Source organism: Caloenas nicobarica, chromosome Z (genome assembly GCF_036013445.1).
Source record: "Caloenas nicobarica isolate bCalNic1 chromosome Z, bCalNic1.hap1, whole genome shotgun sequence".
NCBI lineage: Eukaryota > Metazoa > Chordata > Aves > Columbiformes > Columbidae > Caloenas > Caloenas nicobarica.
In genome coordinates this window covers 68,489,781-68,507,276 of record NC_088284.1, presented here as the reverse complement: position 1 = coordinate 68,507,276, position 17,496 = coordinate 68,489,781, and the positions used below count along the sequence as shown (strand labels likewise).

Genomic DNA, 17,496 nt, shown 5'->3' with positions numbered 1-17,496 from the left:
TGGCCTGTAGTCATAGTCCTAAACAAAAAAGCTAAATGTGTCTGTGTTGGCAAGCTGCTACAACGGAAAAGGAGCTCAAAGCTGTGTAACAAATGTAAAACTTAGGTCCCACAACTCTCCAGTGAAAAAGTTAAGTCTCACTAATTTCCAGTGGAAAGAGAGCGTTGCTTTTAAGTTACTCATTAAAATAGCATCTCCTCCATCAGCGTGAATGGGCCTGTCTGCATAAACAGTCTGGTAACACCAATACAATAATTTTAAAACATTGAGGTTTTTTTTTTTTAAAAAAAAGTTGTTTCCTCCAATCTACAACTACTTAGCCTGTGGACATTTCCTCAAAGCTATTGTCTACTAATTATCAATGGATCTCTGCAGTGAACACAGAGGCAATCCTGCTGAGCAAAATAGCCTGCTTGCAGGACACAGGACAACTTCAGAAGTGTGTGAAAAAGCCCCTAAAGGGCAAAGGCACTGTAGGATTAAGCCTGTATTTTGGCATTTGTCATGTCAGGCGCATGCTACGGAAGGGCAGGAAGAGAGGAGGAAATAACCTACTTAGTTTTGACCAAAATAAAACTTTGTTTTGATAGAGTTAGACTGACTTGGCTGAATTGGTGCTGATATGCCCTTTAAGTTCCACTGATTCATTATTTGGAAAGTAGAGACTGTTATTGTTTTCTTGCATAACAGCTTTGAAGCTTCGGTTTGCTCCCTGGCTTGGGTACATTTCTTGTTTGTTTTGCTCTGTCCATCTATAAGAAGTTGTCCTTCCTCCTTCCATCTTTTACATATGCTGCAGCAGCTACGCCACCTGCACTGGGCATCCTTGCCACTGTGTGCATGGGTGTACTTTTACTAAACTAATTTGAGCAAGTCAATTCTTCCATGTTCAGCTCTTCTGTACCAATCTTCCTTCCCCAAGTGCTGATAACCAGCCTCTTCATAAACCAGTGCTGCTCTTTCATGACTGCGAGCCCTGGCAGAACCGAGGTGGAAGCATCTTTACAAATGCTGGCAAACAAAACATGAGTTCTGGAAACCCTTCCAGGTCTTGGACTAAAGCGGTTTGGTTTGGGGATCCACCAGAAGGCAAGGGGCCCTCCTGCATTTCAGAGTAACCCAGGGGAAATGGCTGGACTGAACAAATGTTTGTATCCCCTTCTTCAACAAGAGGGGTAATAAGAGAATATCTTGTTTACACATATTCCAGCAATGATTGTGAGTGCTCTTAAAAAAAGAGCTGTTTATTCACTTGCTGAACGCTTTTGCCTTTTTTTTTTTTTTTTTGGTGAGGGAAGGAGTGAGAACATTCCTTGAAAGACTAGGCAAGACTTGCCACTTTATGTGTTATTCACTGTCCTTTCTGTTCTGCTGTAAGTAAGTGCCCAAAATAAACCTCTTTTACCTGCTAAAATAACCAGCACCTTGCTTTGCTAAGGTATCTACCTGCAGAAATAGCTGCAAAGAGAAAGGAAAATAAACAGTTCTTCATTGCTTTAGTACACAGGGCGAGACATGCTGGACATGAGTTGTAATAAGGGAGGTCTGGACATCATGCACCAGGCTGCTAACTGTAAGGACTTTGGAGGACATAGAGTCAGCTGTGCTGAGAGGCTGTGGGTTGTCTCTCCTGGGCGGTTTTTCACAGCAGGCTTGGCTGACAATTGTCAGGAACACAGAAGGACAGACTAGCTGAGCTCTTATGGTCACTGGCTGCCCGGTTTTCTGTAAAGATTAATGTGTCACCTACATACTTTCATTACAATTACTTCTGGGACATACTAAGATTCATGCCCAAAGTAGTAAATACGTTTGTATAAATTATTTTGACAGTCTATATATGTGGCACAGAAATAATACACTGTCTAAACTATAACATGAACATTTGACATCAGCTGAGCAGAGTTGTTACTACTTTTCTATCTTTCTGCTTGGAATGAGTTTTGGTTTGCAGATGCAAGAGGGATGAAAAGCCCAGTGCCTCCCTCATCACTTGGGCTCAGGAAGGTCCTTATCTCTTCCTTCCAGCCAGCATCTTCTCAGGAGCAAATCATGCGAGACCTCTGAATTGCCAGAGTCATTTGTTTGGATAAATGTCAAGACTTTTCTCTCAATTGCTGAATTTGCAGCATTCTCAGGCTTTGCATCTGGAAGAAGAAAATATTTTGTAATTCTAAGGAAGATTCATGTTCTGAAGAATAGCTCTGAGACCATACTGGCACCAGCACTGTTTAATGTTGTCAGTGACAAAGTGGGATTGAGTGCACCCTCAGCAAGCTTGTGGATGACACCAAGCTGAGCAGTGCAGTTGACATGCCTGAGGGACAGGATGCCATCCAGAGGGACACGGACAAGCCCAGAAAGTGGGCCCATGCAAACCTCATGAGGTTCAACAAGGCCAAGTGCAAGGTCCTGCACCTGGGTCAGGGTAATCCCTGGTAGCAATACAGGCTGGGGGATGAAGGGATTGAGAGCAGCCCTGCTGATGGGTACTGGTTTCATAGAATCATAGAATGTCCCGAGTTGGAAGGGACCCAAAAAGGATCATCGAGTCCAACTCCTCTTGGACATGACAACCCCACAGTTCACACCATTTGTCTGAGGACATCGTGCAGTCTCTTCCTGAATAACGAATACTTGAATTCTATGAAAGATCCTTCAGAGGACAAGCAGCCCACTCACAACATGGAGTTGCATAGCAAGCCTGGAGGACACAGCTTTTGCCCTCTGACCACTGAATTTGCCTTTCCACTGCATGATTCTAGCATGGTAACGCATTACTGGGAAGTTGCACTCACGCAGTAGCCACAGACCTTTGGGATGGCTGTGACTCTCCTTCCAGTGAGGAGGAACCACAGGCTCCCCATTTTAGGGGGCTAGCAGTGGTACTCAGTGATGCTGAAGACAGAGATCCTGAAAAGAAGTCGTCTCTGAACCACAGAAATCTGTCTGTCTGAGGGCAAACAATTAAGCACTCCAGTAGCTCTTTTGTACAGGCTAGAGGATGAAGGTTGCTCGTACAAACCAGATGCCAGCCCATGTAATAGTCATGGCTTTTTGCCACATCTTCCAGACTGCAGCCTTTACACAGCTAGAAAGGGTCAAACCAGCATGAAGCCTGACAAAAACTTCTGATCACTCGCACTGTGCCTGCAATGAAAGGCTACAGCTCCTAACACCCCTGAAGGGAGAAGACAGGTCTACCAATGACACCCAACTCAAAATTTCAGCAAAATGCCACAATGGTAAGAAGATAATAAAGTACCAGATACCACTACAGACAAGACTCTTGAAGACCATTTAAACATCAGTCTTTTCCTCTGGCTCTGCCTTAAGTCCGAGCCTCTTTTGCCTTCTGCTGCACATTGCCATGCCATCAACTGAACCACAGATAAAAAACAGCAGCTAGAGCAGAGAGGTACAGGTCTGCAGCATCTGTAAGTGAAATGGAACAGCAGGGTGAGAGAAACATGTAATGTTTAAGAACAGGAGAGTGACAAGGAAGACCCAGCTGTACCACAGAACCACCTACTGCAGGAGATGCACACCAGTGTCACGAAACCCAAAGACATGGTACTTAACTCCCCACAGCTGTTGTCTGCAACAGCTTCTCCAGCTCGCTGCTTTCAGGGGGATCCTTTACAAAGAGAAACTTTGTCAATTGTTTATCAGCACTCTCCAGCTGACTCACAGCTACTGGTCAAAACAAAGAGCTATAGCTTACAGTATTCAGAACAGAATAACACAACAAAAACCACAAGGCAGTCTGACCCAACCCTCAAATTTAGGGAAAATCCACCAAAACAACTTGACATTTACTGCAAGCATCCTTATAACTAAAACTTCATCACACTCAGGGAACTGACATAATGCTGCAGGTTTCCAGCCCTCACATACGTGTCCTCCTGCATCACTACCACTGGTTGCCCCATATAGGACACATAACCTCACGCACCACAATGTCAATGTCACACTTCAATAACTAGTTTCTGAAAACCCAGGTGGACAACACAGATGTCTCCTACAAAAATCAGTCCGGTTAACACTTCTTCAATTTTAGACATATTCAAGCCAAAATGCCTCCCCACTTCTAAAAGGGAAACAAAAGCTGAAAATCTTTAGCTTTGAAAAAGAAGAACTTGAGTTACACTTAAACAAACAGGGCAGATCATAGCAGAATTTAATGCACAGCAGGACTCCATAAGCCATGTCGGCATTTTGGCAGAAAACCGTGAGGCTGACACATTTGCCTGGAATTCCTCACAGTACTCAAAGATTTAGAGACATTCTCAACACTACGGCATTCACAGCAGAATAATGTAATCCTGCTCCTATGGGCGTATCACCAGGACACAACAAGGTACACTGCAAATGCATCCTGCACACCGAGAGCTTCAATGAGTTTGCTCAGTGCTCTAGGGGAGAAAAACCCAAGAATTCCCTCTAAAACATACATAAGCCTTTGAATGGACCAAGGAAGTAGAGACAGGCAGTATTTTATGTAAAACGAGTCTCCTCTGCTCAGTGATGTAAGCAGGAGGGTTGCAGGCCCTAGGAAGTGTGCTTCCTTCCACCTTGCCTCTTAAAAACTTAACAGAGAACACAGAGACAGAATGAAAAATCCTGAAGAGACTAGAATAAAAACAACTGCTAATCTTAGCCACAATTGGACCCACCTACCTCCAAAGCGCAGTTGTAATTCTAAAAGAAATGATGAGTGCAATTAAAATGTAGGCCAAATTATTGATATATATAACCCCAAGATAAGTGTTCCTCCTCTTTTAACTGGGGTAATCTCGGCATTATCAAGGGCATCTCAACGCTTCCTACCACCACAAAATGAGCAAAGGAAAAAAAAAAACAATGAAAACATCCCAGTTGTTATGGCAACCTCTATCTCTCATTCCTATAGGGCTTCATTTCCAAGCTGCACCACAGACAGGCAACTAACTATAGGATTTGAGTGAAAAAGAGAGCTGAAAAGAGAGGGGGGGGGGGGCGGGAAAGGCAAAAAAGCAAAGAAACAGGGCCCTGTGCTAGCTACGCAAGTATATTCAGTATTTTCCTCAACGTGGTTGCTACGAGAATATTGACAGAGTCAGGAAACTAAAGGCAAATGATTCATACAGTGATGAATCAGAGGAAAATAAATCACTCGCAAGGCACTATTTCCAGAAAAGCTAGCAAACTGAAGGTGCTAATTCTTAATTTTATTATGAATTTCAAGCATTTAAAAAAGATACCTGTTAAGAATGAGTGAGAATTTCAATTCTACCACTTAGGCTTTAGTCAGTTATGAGAATCAGGACTACAACCATCTTGAATTTAAGGAACAGTCTCCGTCACATAAGATTATACATAATTCATAAAAGATGAGCTTTTACATCTAGAGAACAGAAGCTTGTGGTGTCAAGTTATATACACCACTTATGAGTACACCAGAACTTCCAAGATACAACAGCTCCGTTAACAAAACAGTAAAATTCAAAATCTACTCCTGAGAAACTATACATTTTTCCTAAACACAGACCAAATGATCTCAAGGTTTTGTTTATTTTGGTTTGTTCTTGTTTAGTGTGTTTTATTTAATCAACCTGACTAGCAAGGCAAATTCTTGTAGCACTTGCTCTTAATATACTATGTAAGATAATCAGATATTAATTTATACACACGAATTACCAACGCATGCTGAAAGGCTCTGAAGGCTTCCCATTAGACCATACCTAGAAAAAATGTTATATTGAGCAAAAGTACTGAATAAGTATAATCCATCTCCATTATCTTTCCAGACTTGGGAAAAAGAAGGGGAGGAGGATCTAATTTTTAAATAATCTATTTGCTGTTCCTGAAGAAAAAGTGGTCGAATGAAAAATACAATAGCTTCTAAGAAATCCCAAAGCACTTGCCAGACAGGAGCTCTTCTGGGGCAAAGAGAAGAGGAACAGAATAAAAGAGGTCAAAACCAGGATGGACATGATGATACTTGGCTGTTATGAAGCATAGTTTTAACATTATGGTATTTTTACCTCCTGCTTCGGTCTATTTCTGAAAAAAGATTCAGCTGTGGAGGCCTGATAGTCTCAGGTGCTGTTGGGAACATGTGGCAGCAGTTAACTTCTCCTCTTCACAAGAGGAACTACGGGCAAATAAGTCAATGGCACAGAAACCAAAACAGAAATCTTTTCACTTATTTTTGGTTTTAAGGTTATGTCTCTGCTTTCACACCTCCTCATTTTGGGTCACATGCTCCATTTCTCAGTCAGCAGCTTCTATTTACAGAGTTAAGTCTCCCCAGCATCCAGACAGAGAGTTGGAGCATCAAACATAAACTGCAAGTGCCGTTTTCCTCGAGTTGCAACCCTTTCTGGGATAAAGGGGTTGTGATCGCTTCTGGAAGAGCAGCCATGACCACCCATGACAACTGCCCGGCAGCAAGGGCAGACACACTGCACGCAGCTCACGTGTACACCTGCCAGGCACGACCGTCCCAGCGAGGTACCATGCCACCAGCACACCCAACGGCATCCATGGCCACCCGAAATTTGTGCATCAACTGGAAGAAGTGTCTTGAGACTTTCAAACACTCTAAATATTTGTGAATATCCAAGAAGTCTGAAATTAGCTTTTCCAATCCCCTGTATCAATACTATTTCAAGAAGAGGTTTAACATGAAAAAGCAGTTTTTCTTAGGTCATGCTACTGAGCCCATAACTTTGTTTCAAGTCCAAGGGCTCCTTTCTATAACACGTACATTTCAGGACTGGTAGTCCTGATGAGTTTCCCATGAAAATTTGTATGTGCAATGATTTACACGCATTCTGGCATCCTAACTATATCCTGAAGAAAATCTTTCAACCCCCAAGAGGCATTTTTGATTCTGAAAGAGAGCATCCACAGTCTCAAACAGGACTAGCCTTTCCACTTTATGCTCAGATCCTTCCCTCATGCCCTCTTCATGCTCAGAGGAATCTTAGTAATTTCCTTGTATTCTTCTGCCTTCTTTTGAAGCTCCCAACCACGCAATGATTTCAGCTCTGCCAAAGTATTTTTGTCTGAAACACTAATAGAACTGGTTATGGAGCGCTCCTACGCTCACTGGCTAACAAGGTGTACCAGTTCTTATCTCCACACGCTGTAGGGAAAGTACTGCAGAAAAAGGGCAGACTCATTTCCTGAATTACATCATAAGAAACCAAAACATTAAAATGTGACACATTCTGCTGAAGAGAAAGAAATGAAATGAGGAACAGAGATTTTTTTTGCTGCATATTCTTGCATTAAAACTGGAAGTCCTGTTTCCTAGCCACTGTAATCTAATATTACATTGCAGAACAAGTCACTGCTCCTATTTTAACACCGGAAGTTCGAATTATTCAATTTCGCCCAAACACACCTATTTAGAAAGTATTTGGAATGTCTCTAGCAGTCTTCTGTATGTAAAACCTCTGTGGACACATTAAATTGTGGTCAAACACCGTAGTTTTTATTCTCACCTCTAGTTGCTTTAGATCTAAAACAATATTATGTTTACATGGCAAGTGGCATGGAACTTGTATCATACAAGTGGTATTTAAAAAGAAGCCAAGCAGGTGAGCAATATCAGCATATTACAGTCATAATCCTACATATACTTCCAAATAAATAACGTATCTTCAATTTAAAGCAGAGAAAAAGCAACAAACTTATATAAAAATACAAATGCATGTGTTCTTCACATATATATATGCGAATATATATGTATGAATATAGAATCATAGAATAATTTTGGTTGCAAGAGACTCTCGACATCATCAAGTCCAACGATAACCCAACTCTGGCACTAAACCATGTCCCTAAGAACCTCATCTAAATGCCTTTTAAACACCTGCAAGGATGGTGACTCCATCACCTCCCTGGGCAGCCCATTCCAATACTTGACAGCCCTTTTTGTGAACAAATTTTTCCTAATATCCAATCTAAACCTCCCTTGGCACAACTTGAGGCCATTTCCTCTCAACTCATCACTTGCCAGTTGGAAGAAGAGACCAACCCCCTCCACGCTACAAGCTCCTTTCAGGTAGCTGCAGACAGCGACAAGGTCTCCCCTCAGCCTCCTTTTCTCCAGGCCAAACAGCCCCAGCTCCCTCAGCCGCTCCTCATCAGACTTGTGCTCCAGGCCCCTCACCAGCTTCATTGCCCTTCTCTGAACTCTCTCCAGCACCTCAATGTCTTTCTTGTAGTGAGGGGCCCAAAACTGAACACAGGACTCAAGGTGGGGCCTCAGCAGTGCCAGGTACAGGGGGATGATCATTTCTCTAGTCCTGCTGACCACAGTGTTCCTGATACAAGCCAGGCTGCTGTTGGCCTTTTTGGCCACCTGGGCACACTGCTGGCTCATGTTCAGCTGCTGTCAACCAGCACCCCCAGATCCTTTTCCTCCAGGCAGTTTCCAGCCACTCTTCCCTGAGCCTGTGGCGCTGCCTGGGGTTGTTGTGACCCAAGTGCAGGACCCCAAACTTGGCCTTGTTGAACCTCATACAACTGGCCTCAGCCCAATGACCCAGCCGGTCCAGATCCCTCTGTATGGCCTTCCTACCCTCCAGCAGATCAACACTCCCACCCAACTTGTGTCATCTGCAAACTTACTAAGGGTGCACTCAATCCCCTCATCCAGATCATTAATAAAGAGATTAACCAGAACTGGCCCCAACACTGAGCCCTGGGGAACACCATTCATGACTGGCCACCAACTGGATTTGGCTCCGTTCACCACAACTCCTTGGGCCCGGCCATCCAGCCAGTTCTTTATCCCTCGCAGAGCACACCCATCCAGGCCATGAGCTGCCAGCTTCTCCAGGAGAATGCCATGGGATACAGTGTCAAAGGCTTTACCGAAGTCTAAGTACACAATATCCACAGCCTTTCCCTCATCCACTAAACCACCAAATCCACTAAGTAATATATATACACATGTGCACACACCCACATTCTTCCAGAGCCAAGCGAATAAAATATTTAAATAAAAAGAGGAAGTGAAATTAGAGGTTGACTGTACTCTATTGAATAACAAGCTTCCACAAGTGAGACAAAAGTAGGCAATAATATGGTTTAAAAGGAAGAATACTGTGCTGGCACATTTAGAAAAAAAGAAGCACGCTTCCACTTAGTTCTTTATCACATTGTGATACACAAATGTTAGTTTTTGCTCTCTGCTTGGAAGTGTTTCCTGACAGCCTTCTCTCAAAACTGAAAGGTGCTATTAAACAAAAAGGCTAGGGAAAAAAAATGAACAGGAGGTGATCAGCACACATTATTTTACCATTTAGAAAGGCCCATATGCTATACATACATCCAGTTCTTTCCCCATTGGAGCTGAGTCAAATTAAATAGATGAACGTAACTCAGTCACCTGATTTCAATAGGTATTGCAAAAGCAATTCCACCGAGGGGATTTTTCTGAGCCAGCTCAGGATGGTCCTAATGAGCAACAAGTAGCCCAGAAAGAAGACAGATGAGCTGATTAATGCAGTGTTACAAACAACTCTGGAAGAAACCAGCGACATAACCAAAAAGCAAAGGTCATCCAGGGACAGCCTGATTCAAAGATAATTCAAAGCTGCCACCTGAGAAGAGAGCTCCAAAATCAACATGGAAACCAGGTTTCTATGGGATAGTAAGCAGAAAAACAACATTACAGATGAGTTATAAAGAGCATGCCATCAAAGAGGAGAAATCAGACAAGCAACACGGACCCTTCCCAAAGAGAACCCACTGGAAACAATGCAGCAAAATTCCTTATCCCTGGACTTGGAATTCTGAACAAGACGGGAGGGGGGGGAATCAACAGAAACATCCGTTATCAACTGCCAAGAGGCGAATGAAAACTAAAAACCTTGCATGTAACCCTCCATGGTGCTATAAGCAGGAGAGCCCACCTTGAGATCACAATCTACACTTGGGTAATAAATGCCCATTGTACATGACACGTCCCTTGTTATAAAGCAATTGTCCATGCAAAGTGATGGGCTAATTTTTTTTTTCTTTCACATGGAAAACCCTGTGATACTGTCTAAAGGTATCAGGTATTTTATTGAAATAAAAGTAACATCACTACTAAAAAAAACTGGTGATGACTAAGACTGAAGGAGGACAGAGTAATCATCCACAGAGAGATGCATTTCTGAGTAAGATGTGCTATATACTATTTTAACACAAACTTCTACATCTATGAAGACAGAATGCAGACCACCCCTAGAGAATGGCGAGGTGTTACCAAAATGTACTTGTTCCCAAAAAGAAGTCAAACCTGAACCAAGGGGAAACACACAGCTACTGTATGCAAACATCACAGAAAATAGGAACAGGCAAGCGCAGTTTTAAAGAAAACATTGTTAAATGTCTCAGTACAGTGCTTAGAAAGTGGTTTACGGTGAAAGCCTTAGAGTTCAATGTCCTTTGTTTCTCAGAAAGAAATAACCAGTCAGCCATTTATCTCCTACACAACCATGAGAAAGAATAAAAGGAAGAATAAAAGGCTTTTCAAACCCTTAGCAAAGCACTGCAAGAACTACGATCCACAGGAAACTTACCAGAGGAAGACAGAAAAATTTCACTGTGAGATGGGAAGAATCGAAGGTATTAGACTAGAAGATGGCTGAGTAACATGTGACTATACTAAGTCTAAGCAATATGAGATGAAAGATCATCTGGAAAGGAAACCTGCAGAGAGCCAGCTGCAGCCGCTCCAGACCATGATGGATTGATGCACACCTTCTTTGTTGCTTTTGTTATTTATCACCAAGTCAGGCTGAGGTGGTAACACAGATGAGATACGAAAGTGCTGTGCAAAGCCTGGTATTGGATTACTGGCTTTAGTACTTTCTGTAGTAAGTTATTTCCTACATAATTGAGTTTCTGGACTGAAATCTGGGATAACACTATCAACACAAAATATAGCTTCCAGCTACAAAAGCTGTGTGCATCCTCGCAACGGTCCCTGTCCTTTCCTCTGCATCACTGATGGTGACAATGACATTATCCTCTGAAGCACTGTCAGAGGGAGACAAGGAAAAGCATAAATTCTCCAGTACAAAATGAATTATCCTCCAAATCCAGACCAGTTAGTAAGGTGCATCTTTCAGTGTGTCAGTCAATCCTCCAAACATTTCTCCCAACATGCTTCAGCTTGGCCAGAACTGAGCTAAGCTTCTATGTCAGGTTTTCTTCTGGGGAGTGGGGCTTTATTTGTTTCTGGGTTGGTTTTTTTTTTTCTTTTTTTCTTTTTTGACAGTCTTTGTGTTTGTTACCAAGATAGATTCAGAGACACATAGCTCAATCTAAGTTTTAAATCTAAGTGACATCCACTCAACAACACCTCAACCACAAACGCACATCGCATCTCAACATCAAACATCTTATTGTTGCATGGAAAGGCCTCGCCTCTGACAAGGAAGCCACTAAAGAATAAAGTGAGCGAGTCTAGAAAACACAAACTGATCATGGGATACAAGCAAGATTTCACTGCGGTTTTACCTTTTTGCAGCTTTTATTTTTTAGTTCAAAATGCAGCAAAAGCAAGACAAGCTCGTCAGAAGAAGGAAGAATTTTTTTTATTTCTGAATGGCAAGCATGAAGACTTTCTGGGGAATCTGATACATCATCCCCTTCCTTCAACACCGAGCTGAAGAGAACCAGCAGGGTCAAGGAAGTTCCAGCTGCCTGTGCCAACAACCAAACTCACCAGAGAGGATGAGAGTTCAAGGGGATCGTTCATTATTGCTTTATTCCCTGATACCATTTTCAAATCCCTACAAACTCCCTGTTGGTCAAACTCCCAACTTTAAACTAAAACACACCTTCCCTATCTCGATCCAATTACTTAGAAGAGTCTAAATGGAGTGGACCCCATTCAAAACATGTCCAGAATGTGCATTCCCATCAGAGATGCTGTCTGAACATCTCCAGGGTCTCCTGTACCAACAGGGCACAACACAGCTTGCCTGTGTCTGGGACACGCCTGTATGAATCACAGCAGCTTCATGGCTGTCTTCTTTAAATCGGAGATTTATGGCATAAACATCACTCCAGTTCACCACGTACATTTTATTCTGGAAAAGCTGCAGTGTTGTCAGCCAATATCTAAACCAAATTAGAAGAGACAAGGATGTCTGTGTCTTGGAATAAGTTTGGAGGTTCTCCTTAGAATACAAAGCCTTAAAAAAAGCCCCAAAACCCCAAACCAAACCAAACAACAAACACACACAACAACCACCCTCCCCCCTCCCCACAAAACCCTACCAAAAACACAGAACACAAAACCACCACACCAGAAAAGAAGGATGATATTTCCCAAAGTATTATTTGACTTAGTGCCCTCATGTCAAAACAAGTACCCTACCTGTTCAAATGACATTTCCCTAGTAGAAATAGAAATAGAACATGTCAAAAAGTCCCCTGACAGTAGCTTTTAGTAAGTGCTATAATGAAAGATAAATAAATAAATAAATAAATATAAACCACCTAAAAATAGCTAAACAATTGTGTTAAAATTGCTAATCAACTTGCTCACTACTTAAATTCCCCACATTTTACCTTTGGCTAAAATAAACCAAACCAAGTTCACATTAGAAAGAGTTATAGCACTGGAAATCTTTGTAGCTCCCAAAATGTACAGATTCACAATTCTTCCTACATTTTTCATAAAAGACTTTAAAAAAAAAGGCACTGTGAAAAGAAATGTATTTATTGGTAGCTAAAATAAATCTCAAACTTCAAATTAAAATATCTGCTATTTTTTAGTGTATGAAATTGGTTCCTCCGTGCACTACTAATAAGAACTCAACTTTATTTCTTACACAGACTTCAAATATTTAATATTTCTCATTTTTAAGGTGCGCATACACATGCACAGAAATCCAGACACTTACACTGACTCTTCCTTGCCAAGCCTGAGGAAATTTAAACCCACTCAAAACTAAAATGACCAAGCTTTGCAAAGCAAGAGCAATACAAGAGAGTCTTTGTTCACGTTACAATCTAAACATCACTTATGCTTTCACACACACACTTATCAAAGGAAGTGAGAGCTACAAAGAGTAAAGTGTTAAGAAAAATAAAGAGTCATTTACAAAGGGTTTATGGAAAACAAATTTGCGGGGCAGTGAGGGGGAGCGGGGGGAGAAAGAAAAAATAAACCGCAGCTGCAAGCCTGACTGATTGAGATTACGTGCACAAAAGCTTCATAAGGTGGCATCTTCAGACCCAACTAATCCACATAGAAAGACTACTGCCTTCCCTGAAAAATTGCACTCACAAAAATACCTTGCAAATGTAGCAAAAGAGCTGCAATTGTCCCCAGGAGAACCCCCTGTCCTGGACAAAGTGCCAGAAACAGCAGTAGTAGCCCTGAACCGGAGAGGGAAGCAGTATCCGACTTCCAAACAGAGGGATTAGATCCAGGGCACTTTGTGCCTTGTACAGAGAGCATCGGAGCATCTCTTCTATGCATTTTTCAGAGTCCGTGTGAAGAAAATGGAAGGACCACTTATGTTGGCCTGCACTGCCAGAAATGTATAAGAATTCATTATACTTTCTTGTGGTTTTGCTACACAGCCAGGTAAGCCACGTGGGCATGTGTCAGTCTGCTGAGTAGTTGATAAGTTTACTGTAAAACTCCACAGACCTGATCATTCGCATACACAAGACACCATTATCCAAAGGTCAAAAGCGCAATCACAATTAAAACTCAAATCCAGGTCATTTAGGCTACTTAAATAACGACAGGCAGAAAGTTGTTTCTTTCCTTTCCTCCTTTCATGAACTGATGGAGTCTTGTCATCGGCGTGCTCGGTTCCCTGCAAAGTTTAGAACCTTTCTGTTTTGATCAAGACCAGCTTCAGGGAACATCAACACAAACAGCATCAGGAGACTGAACACCTTGAACCCACAGATTTGCAACAGAAATCATTGCAAATTCACCTAGAAAAGGGACACTCAATGGCTTGACTTCGAAACCTGTAGGTGGTTTATCAAAATAAATCCCAACAAAGACAACAGCAGGTCAGCTGCAATTACACATGCAATCCTAGTCTCTGAAGACTTTGAAGACAAAGGATTAGCTACCAAGTTCTTCCTGTCTACTGCACACACTTTTTTCACTAAAAGCTGGGTGGTTTGGGGTTTGGGTTTTTTTTTTAATTTTTAACCAGCCTGGCACTCCTAGAGATCACCCTTTTATTACTTTCTAAAGAACAATGATCAAACTCCATTAGTTAAAGCACATGTGACAAGCAGCTAGGTATTAAACGGAATTTACTTAAAAGTTCATTCAAGAAATCATATCAGCATTTATTATACTAAGTAACTCGGAAAGAATGAGCTGCCAAGCTATGCAACAAGGTACAAGGGTGTATGCATGGCTATCAAAAGCAGCCACCATCAGCAAACGACCTATCAGGTATTTTTGAAATTTGTTGTTTAGCAGTAAGTTGTTGGAAAAGACAAACACAACACTGAATATAGCTGGTTGAAAACAGACTAAGGAACAAAAAAAGTCAGTTCTTCACCCAAAGGAAACACTGAGGTGCCAGGTGACATTACATGGTTTTCCCCCCACTCTGAGCAGGGAACGTTACAGCTAATGAAGAGCATTTTTCTCTCTCTCATTACCCCTCACACACACTACTTGTTTGGGATGGAGGTTTCAGAGGTTTAAGAGAGGTATCTTAACAGGATAGCTTGCAAGTGGCTCATTAGCACACACGGTCGTTAGACAGTGATGCTAACGATCCTTACCCAAAACTCAGCCTAAAAAGCCAAAGGGGAAAAACAATTCCAGACCACAAACTGCCAGCGCAGTTTTCAAGCTAGGAAAAGACCCTAAATTCAAGTTACAGCTATGCACTATGTTTATGTACATAGTATGTGAATGGAAAAAAAAAAAAAAAGTGAGACATCCTGGCCTCTCGCATTTTCTTATCTGTTAACATATCAAAGCCACTCAGCTCTTCAAGTAACAAAACTCGCACCTGAATGTCCACTTCTGTGACTTTCAAGGCGGTGATCTAATAAAAGACTATAAAAGACTAGCTTTGTGCATTTTCACAACTTAAGGAATTTTCACTCGAGTTTTTTTTTTTTGCTGTAGCAGAAAGTCACTGCCTACGCAGACAGAACAACGGACACAACACTCAGCAAAGTTTTAAGCAAATATAAAATCATTCTTGCAAGTCTTTTTTTGAACCACACAGGAACATGACTTTCACCCAACTTAATCACACACCCTCTTCACCCACAGAGATGACAAAAGGCAGGAGCTACTTGAAGCACTGCACCCACAGCCTTGTCTGATACCACCCGAACAATGAGGCTCTTGTACAGCCCAGCTCCTCCAGACGTGACTTGGAGATGCAACCCAAGCCAGGTGGGCTGCACATGCTCAAGATGACATTGAGGTGTTGTTCTGGCCTTTTTGGGGAGCTATTTCTGAAGTGGGACATCGAGAACTGCTCTTTCCCCACGACTTCATTCGGTTTCGCTGCATCAGAACAAGCCACAATTTTGTCGCCTCCAGGAACCTCCACTGCCACAGGGTCAGCAAGGAGATCCAGCAATTCCTTCTCCCCACCCCGGCATCAGACCAGGTTTAAAGGTTCAAACTCCACACGGGTTGTGGGCTTCTCCGCTACAGCGGGCATTTTGGCAAATCATGGCATCCATGGGACGGCTCCACTGCAGGCGACTGACCAGCCGGGGTAGGCAGTGCTCACAGAGATCCATCCTGGGATGGGCAGCCATGGATCACAGCAAACACCTGTGTCAGGAGCAGGCAGTGCCACACCTCCGATTTTTTACTATTCTTGTTAGAAATCCCATTACTGTTACCAGAATCATAATTCTTATTGTAATTTACTATCATTTATTATTAGAATTATTATAGTTAGAATTATTATTATGGTTAGAATTTATTAGAATTTGTTATTAATAGTAGAATATTTAGTCATACTGTTGTTATAATTATTAAAATCTGTTATTAATAGAATTTTTAGTACCGTACTTTTACAGTTTTATTTTTAGAATGTATTATTATCACTAGAATTTTTATTTTACTACTGTTAGATTTTTTTTTAGTAGGACGTAGGAGTTTAAGAGACATGCAGATGAGGTTCTTAGGGACATGGTGCTAGAGCTCGGTTACGGCGGGACTCGATGATCTTGAGAGACTCTTCCAACCGAGGCGATTCTGTAATTCTACGATGATTTCTACTACCGGAATTTTTATTAATGGAATGTTGTTATTTTTATTTGCACAATTTTCAGCCGCTCTTCCCCGCCCGCCGCCCATCCCGCCCAGGACGCGGCGGCCGCCCCCAGCAGGTCCCGCACGACCCGCACCCGCCCCAGCCCGCTGGGCGCCCGGCCGGCTGCCCGCCCCCTCCGTCCGTCCGTCCGTCCCTGCCGCCCCCTTACCCTCGCACTGGTAGCCGGCCAGCCCCCAGATGAAGTCGGTGCAGTAGTGGCAGAAGGTGGGCTTGGTGAGGGTCACCCTGCGGAAGCTGTGGCCCGGCGGGCTGCTCCCCCCGGCCGCCGCCGCCAGCGCGGTGCGGCCCCGCCCGCCCAGCACCGGGCTGGAGGCCGGGCTGCCGCCACGCAGCGAGCGCGCCGCGTCCGCCATGCCCGCTCCCCGCGGCGCAGCCCCGGCCGCCGCTCGCCCTCGCTTCCGCCCGAGGCGGCGGTGGCGGCGGCGGCGGCGGCGGCGGCGCGGGGCGGGCGGGGGCGGGGCCGCCCGGGCGGGGCCTCGCGGGGCGGCGCCGCGCTGCCCCCTGCCGGCTGAGGGGCCGCCCCGCCGGCTGCCCCGTTGCGGGCGGTGCTGGCGGGGTCTCGGCTTGCGCTGGGCGGCCCCGCTCCCGCCGGCTGCCGAGCGGGCGCCGGAGGCGCAGCGGGAAGGGTGTTGGGAAGCGGGCTGCCCTGCGGCCGTGCGGCTGTGAGCATCACCGGGGTGAACGCGCAGCCGAGGGGCGGGCGTGCTCCAGCGGCCCTCCGCCGCATCGCGGCCGTGATGAAGCCGCCAAGAAGAAAGGTTGGGGCCGGGAGGAAAGGCCGGTCTGTGAGAAGGTCTCATCAGGCGCTGGCAGCGGTTCAGTGTGCAGCTTAAAGCTGTGAAGCCTGAAAAGACTTCTGGTTTCTTACCGTGACCCTGAAGCGGGTGGTTCCGCTACCCTAGCCTCATGCGAGTTCGGAGCGCACAAAGCTCCATCTCAAGAAGTTTTCTGATGATGCACTGGGAGAAAAAGGTGGTTCACTCTAGATTTTGCCTTCTATTCTCAACATCTCTGCCTTTATGGGAAAAGATTTAGGGATCTGCCTAGCAATTTCTCTCCTCTATAACGTATTTTTTGTCCTTTGTGTTCACTTCGCCTTCTTGTGACTAGTTTTGAAAACATTTACACACTGGGATGTATCCATGTTGCTAGTCTCCCCCTCTGCATCTGAAATGCCTGTTTTTTCAACCATTATTGC

General features: G+C 43.7%; 1 protein-coding gene across 1 annotated transcript in view; it reads right to left on the bottom strand.

Moving 5' to 3' along the window:
* DGKQ (diacylglycerol kinase theta) overlaps positions 1-16,703 on the bottom strand; it is a 101,182-nt gene extending 84,479 nt beyond the window's left edge. The window contains exon 1 of the mRNA XM_065657292.1: positions 16,447-16,703. Within this exon, the coding sequence (XP_065513364.1) occupies positions 16,447-16,651 (205 nt within the window). The 5' untranslated portion in view covers positions 16,652-16,703. The remainder of the gene's footprint in view (positions 1-16,446) is intronic.
* Between the last annotated feature and the right edge of the window lie 793 nt (positions 16,704-17,496).